Source organism: Mesitornis unicolor, unplaced genomic scaffold (genome assembly GCF_000695765.1).
Source record: "Mesitornis unicolor isolate BGI_N332 unplaced genomic scaffold, ASM69576v1 scaffold5171, whole genome shotgun sequence".
Lineage (NCBI taxonomy): Eukaryota > Metazoa > Chordata > Aves > Mesitornithiformes > Mesitornithidae > Mesitornis > Mesitornis unicolor.
Window position 1 is genome coordinate 60,550 of NW_010164339.1, and position 10,336 is coordinate 70,885.

The 10,336-nt window shown below is 39.2% G+C and overlaps 1 protein-coding gene across 1 annotated transcript in view; it reads right to left on the reverse strand.

Moving 5' to 3' along the window:
- OLA1 (Obg-like ATPase 1) overlaps positions 1-10,084 on the reverse strand; it is a gene marked incomplete at its 5' end in the record, with an annotated part of 40,475 nt that extends 30,391 nt beyond the window's left edge. Inside the window, 2 exons of the mRNA XM_010194273.1 lie at positions 9,642-9,739; positions 10,004-10,084. Coding sequence (XP_010192575.1) covers positions 9,642-9,739; positions 10,004-10,084 — 179 coding nt within the window. The remainder of the gene's footprint in view (positions 1-9,641; positions 9,740-10,003) is intronic.
- Positions 10,085-10,336: the final 252 nt, after the last annotated feature.

A 10,336-nucleotide genomic window follows, 5' to 3' on the forward strand; every position in this document is an offset into this window, starting at 1 on the left:
TGTCAAAATTCCCCTCAGGTTCAAATATGCAGAAAGAGGTAACTCGATTCAGCTACACCATGGCAGCAGATAGCATTTTAACTGCAGTGAGGGAAATACAACTGAGCTCTTGTAACTCTCATCACAAAGATGTAAAAATATTTTTGTAAGTCAGCAATAAACAGAAAAACGCAGCAGAACAGAGCTCATCTTCTCCAAGTAGATTTAGACACTCATTTTCAATCAAAGAATAATCTTTACCCCTGCAAAATTCAATTGAGTAGACTATTTCACCTTAATTCCTCTTTCTCTCATCAATATTATTACATCCAAAAAACACTGCAGTGAAGGTGGCTGTGCTTGTAACGTGTACGACACCAAAGAGCGAGGAAACCAAAAGTGACTCTTCATTAGCAGAGACGTTTCTCATCAGGAACTGGAAATGTGAAAGGGATTTTGACACAAACATCTACAGGCTTACATGCACAGTCAGACTGCTTTAAGAGGGAAATCGTTACTGAACTATTTACCCCTGAAGCAGGATGTGAAATCTGCACCTGAGGTACTGATATTGTAGAGAGATGACAGCATGGATATGGGTAGTACCCTAGCCTCCTCCAAAACCCTTGAGGGTCTGTTGATGGGGTAGCGTTGATGATGCTCAGGACTAACAACCTCGTACTGGAACATACTGTAAATTACAGAATCTGCTCCTCAATATAAAAGCCAAGTTCTTAAGTTGCTTACCCTTCTCCTTTCCTCCATCCTGTAACAAAGACAGCTGAGAAAAACATTGTTTCTCCTTCACTTTTTCCATTTCAGTGTTTAAGACTTCACTGGCTCAGAGTGCTATGAGAGAGATGCCTGTTCTGAAGAGAAGCTACTCTGGAGCTAAAAACATAAGCCATAACAATCAAGATGAGATACTCTGGAGCTAAAAATCTCACTTCATAGTATTTAAAAATAAAAAACCAAAACACACACACACAAAAACCAAGCTCCTGAAAATTTCCAAACTCATTTAGTCACCACTAAAACCAACAGAGTAAAACTATATATAACTCTACATAGTCAAAAGCTATGCTCCAACCCACGAGAAACAAGAGGAAAGCGTTCTAATGAAGAATTTATTCAAAGAACCACAAATCTGCATTCAGGCAAGCAAGCAAGCAGCACTCTGCTTAGCCAGGTCAGCCTGCGACAGCAACGTCCAGTGAAGGACCACAGCTTCATACAGCACACACTTACATCCCTCCAAGGACATCTGGAAAGCCTTGGAAAAGGAGGACTGACAGAACACAGTTTCTTTGCAGACATCATTCAGGATACAGATTACTGATACCATTCCAGCCAAAATTTACAGTTACTAAATGATATGAATATTGTCATTGGACAACTTGATTCTAAAGCAGAGAACATTTCCCAAAACCATTTTGTCTATGATTTCACTAGCACCAACACTTTTCGGGAAATAGTAAGTAAAACTGAGGCATAAAGCACCAAGCTTCCCCAACAGTGGAAAGTAACCAGCAGAAAACTGAAGTAAGCCCTTTACACATCATACTGGGAAGAAAGACGAGCATTTATTTCGCAGTTTCTGCTTTCTCCACATCCACTGGGCAGTAACGAAATCTACACTCAGGCGTATCTCTGCATCTCAGGTTTGTTTCTGAGCAGTTTAAGCATTCTTCAGTTTAAAAAAGACTGAAGTTTGCAAAGGATGCTGTACCTCATGAAGCACCCAGAGTCAGGACCGCGTTGCATTGCAATGTTTTTGCAACGAAGTTGACATCACTGTCTTTGACACTGTCACCACGTAACATTCTTCTGTGGGAGCTCCTCTCTTCACTACTCCTGTTATCTGTACACTGAAGGAAGCAAGGTTGTGTACTCAATTGATCTGAAATCTAGTGCCACATTCTTCTCTCGCCTAGTACTATGTATCTTAAGTAGCATGTGTGTATAGGGGTGACAAAAACATCTGTTGGAAAGACCCAATTCCAACGAAGATCAGGAAGAAACAAAGTTTCTAAGCTGCTCAGACAGGATATACAGAGAAAGATGCCTCTTCTTACCCTGCACAGGTCTGGAGAACTTTATAAAGTAGCTATGGTTTTTTGCTTGTTGAAAGCTAGCATCTATTGCTTTAGATTTTGCCTATGAAAATTCAAGTGTTTCAATAAAATATCACAAGAATTACTTGAATCCCTGAACTGCCACGGCAGATTTAAAGAAGTATTGTTAGCAGGTACCAACTCATAAGACTACACAAGACAACTACAAAACTGGTGAGGCATCCAAACGCAAAGCTGCGGTTGTTCAATTTGACAACTGCACCCACAGAACGTGCATAAACAGCTCAGAAATTATGGTGATGACAGCCAAAATAAAACACCAAGGAGGGCCTCTGGGGAGAGAAGAAAAAAAGGAAGAGAAGATGGGAAGCAAAGCTGAATTGTTCAAAAGGAGGCACAGTACGACGTGCAGCTGGGAAGACAGGGATCACACACACAGCAATGAAGTTGAGAAGTTACTCACAGCTGCTTACACTCAGCACAGCTCGACTGATACGCAGTGTTAATACACAGCTCTTCTGCACTACTCTGGTAGCACAATCAGCTTGGCACACATGGATGCCCTCAGAGAAGACGAGCAGCTCACTGGGGCACGGCTGTGCTGGGCAGGTGGTGGCGGCGCGGCACGCTGGGCTGTCACCTATCACTCACAACCCTGCAGGACCTGTTGTGCGCTCTTCTGGTCATCTTCCTCTCCACCGTCTGCAGCCTTTGGGGAGTTTTAAGAACAGCTTGAAGCTACCTTTGTCTGCTCAGGACAGGCCTTCCCAAAAACCAGGGAGCTGCCCTCCCCACCACCACCACCACCTTTTTTACCCGTTTTAAGACGCAATATACCCTAAGTAAATTACTGAGACTACTTCCTCACTTTGCAACCTATGCTTTAGCTATTTATAACTGCCATGTTGTAACCAGGTGGACTGATATTTTTGAAAACAGCTTCACCATATAGCATTGCCCATTTTTAAAACATCCCAGAAACATTTTACTTGAAAAACTTTACTGTCCTAATGCTTAGGAGCCAAGACTTTATGTTTGGCACAGAACAAACTTGGCATCTGAGATAAACCATCGTGCTTGTGCAAAACTTCACCCAAATCAGCAATTTCTCTCCTCAGTAGCCAAACTGTTCAAATTTAATACTGAAGAGTCTCAGCGATTTAATCTGTTTCTATAATCCACAGCACCTGCACGCAAGCAGAGCACTGGAGTGAATCTAGACTTTTCCTGGAAGGTGTTTTTGCATCTGGGACAAGGTTATGCACCGGAGATGAAGATCGCCCCCATGCTCAGAGGCACGTCCTCAACACCTGCTGTGACCCAAACAATCTGCATTCACATTCAAACGGAGGGGGAGCTCCAGAGGAGCAAAGCAAAGCAGGAAGTCTGGTGAAAGAAATCATCCAGACCAAAGGACTGCACTGGAACTACACCAGCAAGAATGGGATGAAACCAGAGAAGAGGGAGAGACAACCCGGCAAAGACCCCCAGGAAAATGACGGCTTGGTAAAGCGTGGGGAAAATAAATTGGGATAGGTGGAACAACGGAATGAAAAGTCACTGGAATTGGTAAGACAGAAGACTACAAGAAGTCAACTGGCAGTGCCAGACAAAGGTGCTGGAAAGCAAAGAGACTGCAATTAGGTTGATGAACGATAAATTGATTTGTATTCATTCATTAACTTGTATTAAGACACAATAAAGAATAACTGTTTATGAAGCGAACAGCACGCGCCATCCCCTACTGAAGTAGGTAGATGCTCTGTGGAAAACACATGGCATCCCCTAGTTGAAACAACCTGAGCTGCAGGATACTCTCTCTCAGTCGGCACTAAAGTCGCAACAGGAAGATATCCTAGATTCTGGATTGTGCTAATTTTGAGTATCTGACTCTACAGCTTGTGTGTGCAAAACTCCTTCTATGCACAAATAACACAGATTTTTTTTAAAAACAACAACATTTCAGTTGTAAGATAGGGACAAGAAGTACAACATATTTTAAAAATTCTAAATTTTCCAAATCTGTCAGCATAGAAGACTGCCTCAAAATCACTAAGCAGATATGTCATGAAAAAAAATCTCAATACCATGATGTCATTACAACTTCTAATTACGATTTAAAGACTTCTACATCAAATCCGTTCATCAAAAATATTTTTAAGAATTTATCTGCCTATACATCGTTGACTGTATGACCTACAGTATATTTGAATACACACTTAATGTAATTTAGAAAATAAATGTAATTCAGAAGCTGAATGTAGTGAAAACTGCATTCTGCCCACACTTGGGTATGTCGCTACCTGACTAAAATGCTGCTATTTGCAAGTAACTGTTTGCTCTAAAGGCCGTGGCTGGTTTAAGACTGTATCCCCCACAGGAAAGTGATGTAATTCTGTTTGTCTCTGCACTGCACAGGTCCACTGACAGCAGTATCCCTCCTTTAAAAGAGGAACAATTTTTAGGCATTTGATCCAAATGGGAATTCTTTTGTTTGCTTTGAGCAAAATTTGCAAAGTTCCTCTGTTTCAGACAGCATCTGAAAAGGGCTGAAATGTGGACAGTGAAAGGAGATTGTGCTTCTGTGGGACTGAGAGGGAGATGTTCCACACCTCCACTCAATCACCGTATTTCCAGTTATAAAAGAGATGTGGCTTCACTTTCGCTTAACTTTATTTGCTGTGAAATTAGTTACTAAGATTCTTAAATATTAATATCCTTGTAGTGCCTGTTAAACCACATTTTGCCTCAAGGTATGTCATGTTAATATTACCACTTCCATTACTTTTTGTTTCTTTTCATTCTTAAAATGTCTCTTGGAAAGGTCTCAAACCAAAATGCAGGTGAAATGCTATGGAAACACTTTAACTTTTTTTTTTTTTACATAAAGATTAAATATTTATTGCTAACAAATTTAAGAAGAGTCTGTATCCAAAAAAGCTTCTCTCCAGGACTTCTCTAAAATCAGACGTTTCTTAAGGGCAGAATGGAAGGTTTGGGAATGCAGGGTTTTTCTGTTCTTGAGTTTCTTTGAAGTTTTCTTTTCACACTTTTAACAGGCGGACTGAAGCCATGAAAACCTTCTGGATAGCATTTCTTCTCCTGTCACCATCCTCTCGCTCTGACTGTACTCCACCAGCACACGGCATTGCCTTGCTCTTTTACTAAGACACTGAACATACAACTATTAGATCTATTCCACCACTGGGAACGTACCCACAGGAATACAACCGAGAACACCACGTCTCCATTTACAGCCCAGAAAATAACTTTCATTCCTAAGTAGTTTAAAAGGGAAAGACTGAGTGAAGCAGATTAATTCATACTCAAGCCTACTGAGTCTTCTTTGTACTTTACCCTTGCTACTTCTTTCTTCGAGTCAGACGTCCCCACAACCCCCCCTTTTTTAATATTTGGAATATCTAAAGCAATATGGAAGAGATTAATAGAAAGGATTATTCACTCTCATACTACAAGATCTAAGGAGCATCAAATGAAATTATGATGTGGCAGATCCAAAACAAGCATAAGGAAGTACTTCTCCATATAGCACATAGTTAAACTGTGGAAGTCCCTGCTCCAGGATATTGGGATGCCAGAAGTATACTTGGGTTCAAAAGGTCAATGGCTAAATTAATAGAATAAAAATCAGTCAAAAGTTATTAACCACAAACATGTCCTATCTGGCTTAGTCAGTTCTACAATGACAGACTGCAAGAAGCTGGATGCATACACTTGGTTTGCTTAATCTGTTCCTACGAAACTTCCCTGGACATCTGTTAGTGGCCTGTCAGAAACATGGTACCAGAGAAGATACACCTTTCAAGTGACCGAATTATGTCTTAAGAACCCAAAAAATGCTATAAAAATTAACAGGGAAGAGGTTCCTGTGACATGTACGCCACCTTTCTACATATACAGGAGTGAGATACTTCAAGAGAGGTACCCTATCCCATCAACATCCAACTTACTTTTGTTAACAGAACGTCTACCATAACATATTGAGAAACAATCCCTTGCAAATATTGTTAACGTGTATTTGGATACTCAATGAGTCTGGATTATATCAGAGAACACAATGCTCAAAAATCTCAGACAGCTTAGTTATGATGCTATAGATACAGAAAATCTTTAGCAGCATAATCAGCTCTTTAAATTGCAGTCTTGCACAGAATGAAAAAAATCGCTTGTTTAGACCCGAGAAGTTGAGTCAAAAAAGCCTATGCACTTGGACACATCCAGTACTCCTGGTGCTCACTGCCAAGCGTCAGCCCAAAATACAGAACCGAACGGCATGCGAGGCCTGGTTCACTAGGTTCGATCATGAATTAGCTCAATATGTTTCATCACTGGATTCCATAGTCTGAAACACCCTCTTTAGCATGACTAAAAATGTAAACCTTTAATTAGGTGAAGGGCTGATAAATCTCACCTCCTGGATTTATGTGACGTCCTGCGATTCAGAAAGCAGTTTTAACTGAAAATTAATAGGCTTACTTAGAATACTTTCCTGGTAAAATTCAGATACATGTATACCACATTAAGGTACTAGATCCATATACAAACCATTAGGAATTATTAAAGGAAGGGCTTAAGCATTAATTTAAAGCACGGCAATACGTCGTAAGAACGGTTTCAGTGGATTGCCCCATACAACACCGTGATTACTGTCATCTGATCATAACACAAGTGCGGCTAACACAGCTGCCATGTCAGCTTCTCTTCAGGGGCTAGGTCTTAATCATAAATCAACTGAATGACTAATTCCGCATTGTTAAAACCAGCAAGTAGCTGCTTGGAGCCATTCCAGTTTTTACATCTTTCAAAAGGTCAGTACACCTACTCAAACACACAATAGTCCTATCTTTCACAGTGTTTTCTTCTTTTCTTGGATTGGAAATAACATGTTAGCACTTCAACAGCAAGTGTGTTTTAACTAACAATTAAAATGTTCGCTAATTCTGAAAGAGTGACCCAGTAAAACAAAGACAATTTTAGTGCTCCTCTCTACCAACGATCAAAAAGCCTCTTCCCTCCTTCGCTGTTTTAAACACTTTTACAGTTGGAGAAGTCTTATGAAAACATCTTACTGCTGAGCGTTTCCTGCGTTAACCTTACTTCTGTTATAGTAACATTATGAATTAAGCCCAGAAATAAACTTTTTCAAGTTGAATGACTGGTCTAAATGTGGCTTGCATTTCAAATATGAACCTCTACCTCTCAAAATAATAACGAAAATCACAAATTAAGTGGCATCTAACAGTAAAATATATTCTAATCATTAACATCTGCTTGCACCACACAAATGACAAAAGCCTACCGTTAGCATCCTTCATAGAAAACATTTATTCTGCTCTTAAATGTAAAAGCTATGTTGCATAAACAGAGGATTTAAAGCTGTGGCAGAGTGGCTGAATGAAAGAAAATGGCAATCTTTCTGGGTCTAGTAGATGCCTTTCCCTATCACACAATGTTTCCCACTCATAAATACATGACAAATACTTCCTCAATCATTTTTTACGAGCAGGGATGCACAGGGGGTAGTCAATGGCTAGCTTGAGGGAAAATAGGAACAGCAGGAGGCAGAAACTGTACTGAAAATGGCTATGTGGTAAATTCTCCTCTGGAACATCACTCAGCTACCCAGGCTTTGATCTTTCAGCTACAATTACACTCACTTCCACGAGATCTGGGCATACTTTTTAAAAACTAAATCATTAATTGCAATAGAAACAGTTAAACCATTCCATTATATGACTCCTCAACTCAAACATCTGATTTCTTACAAATTAAACATTGTCATTTATACCAAGATTTGCTTTCAGTTGGATTTAACTACGCCATCATCACTACTAGTCTCACAAAAAACACAGGGTGACTGGCGGCAGCTAAATCGCAGACTGGCGTCTCCTAAGCAGTCTGTCTACCATTAGGGTCTGGGAAATTGTATTTACTGTACAATTAGAGCCAGTGAGCTCTACCTGTAATCATCCAAATACAGGTGCGAGGATCCTTTTTTGGAAACGGACTCATCCATTCTCACGTAAACTTCCACGCCTGTACTGTTACAGCAAACCTTAGGAAACCTCCACGTTAGTACTTAGGAAAAAATATCACCTAACAATAACAGAGCAAATACTGCTATCTTGACTTTAAAGACTCCCTTGGGAGTTTAGATCATCATCATCATCCATCCTCCCCCGGAAAAAACCAAAGAAGGAACAAGCTAATTTAAAATTATAGAATTTGGCCAAATAATAAAAGCTTACATTACTACATTGGTTATCGAGTTATTCTAAAGTCCGTGTTTTGGGCTGAGCAGTTTTGCTAATGAATAGGTTAAATTTTGTTCTTTAATACTAACACAGAATGTCTTGGAGTATCAAAAGGACAGTTCTAGTTGCAGTAATTTCACAGAATTTATTCTAATGATTTATTGGAGTTAACCATCTGACATTAATTATTGTTTTGGCTTCCAGTCTATGAATGTTTATTTTTCAGTTTAAAGCCTTCTCACTCTTTGATATCATATGGAAATGAGAATTTTTAATGGAAAATTGAAACCATGTGCATCTAAGTACTTAATGAAGTACAGGGAGAAACAGAGGGTGTACTTAGGAGAATTCAGATATTCCGCTTTAGATACTTTTGATTTGTTTGGATGAGTTACGCGCATATATCTGTTCACAAACATACGTTTATACCTCTTCAAAGTATCTCACAAGTAGAGTGTTTACAGATCTGAATACTAAGAAAACATTTGTTGTTTGGTTGGTTTTTTTAGACTGAATATACTGCTACAGATTTTTCGTCATCGTATACTGCTTAATCTGCTCTCCCCTCCTCAAACCAAGTATTTATCCCATCCAGAGCTGCCAGTGACATGCTAAATGCTGTACTCCTCAACAGAGGACTCCCACCACATGTCTACCATGTTAGGACTGGATCTTCATCCAGCTCGTTGAATGTCTGATAGATTGATTTTGTAGCCATCCTGCACTTAAGTCATAATATTGATGTCAGGAATACTTGACTAAAATCTGCACTATTCATGGCTGTAAAGCCCATCAAAACGGGCCTGTAAACTGTAAGCAAGCAGTGGCAAGGAAGCCAGGCCCCCAACTGCAAACAGAAGAGTGCTGTTAGAATGTGCTATTTTGCCACAGTTTGAAAAGATTTCTGTGCAACTCACACAGCTTTCGTCCTCTGGCATTCAATTCACTCCTTTGGAATGAAAAAGGTGTTGTTCAGGCAATCAGCTTTATATAACATGATAAAACCGTACGTTTATTTAAATCAGTACTTCTAAATCAAATCCATTTTCTTCACAGTTAATGGATTCACATAAAAATGTAAGGAAGGAAAGCATTTTCCTCTCTATTCTGCACCTTCATTCAGGGTTTCGCCATATGCATTGTGTTCAAGCAGCACGCCAATGGGAGCGTAAGAAGTAACAAAAGTACAACATTAGTTTTTATTCCTATTTTAATTAATATCCTCGGTGATGTTAACACACAAGGAATTACTCACTATTGAAAAACGTGAAACAGAAACATAAATTCAGGTATTTAACCTGAACACACTCACCACTTGTTTTTCTTTCTAATGTAGTCTTTTTCAGAGAGGTTAACCAAGTAGATCATCGGTTTTGAAGTAAAAAACAGATGTTTGTTCAAAACATCGATCTAGAAGGGAAAATACAGGAGGAGAATTTTCAAAACAAGGCACGCCAACTTGAGTTAATTTTATGGCAATTTTCCTCGTGGCACATCTAAGAAGGCAACAGAATTAAAGGGTAATATATAGATCACTCATAAACGTGTAATTGGCTGATCAAATTAACATTCGATATACTATGACTATGAAATCGAAAAAAAAAGCCATTAAAGAAAGACAGTAACAGGTAGGAAAATTAGAAGTCAGTTCATGGGATAGTATTTATAGCCTACCTCTTTGTCATTCCAATCATGATAGAAGCGGACAGCTTTCTTTTCATCTATTACCCAAGTCTTGATTTTGCACATTACGTCCTACACAAGATCAAGAAAAAAACAAAGTCAAAAACTCAGCTGGATATCGGACCATTCTCTTCCATAAACGAGGGGTGTATATATTAAGCTTCAAAATGTACACACAAATCAAAAATTAGATCGTGCCTTTTAAAAACAAATTGTTACTCTCCCAGAAAAACAGGAATTGCTGCTTTGAAAGTCATTAAAGAGCAGTATCAATTATTAAAGTGATACAAATCCCATCATTAGGAACTTAAATGCACAGTACTC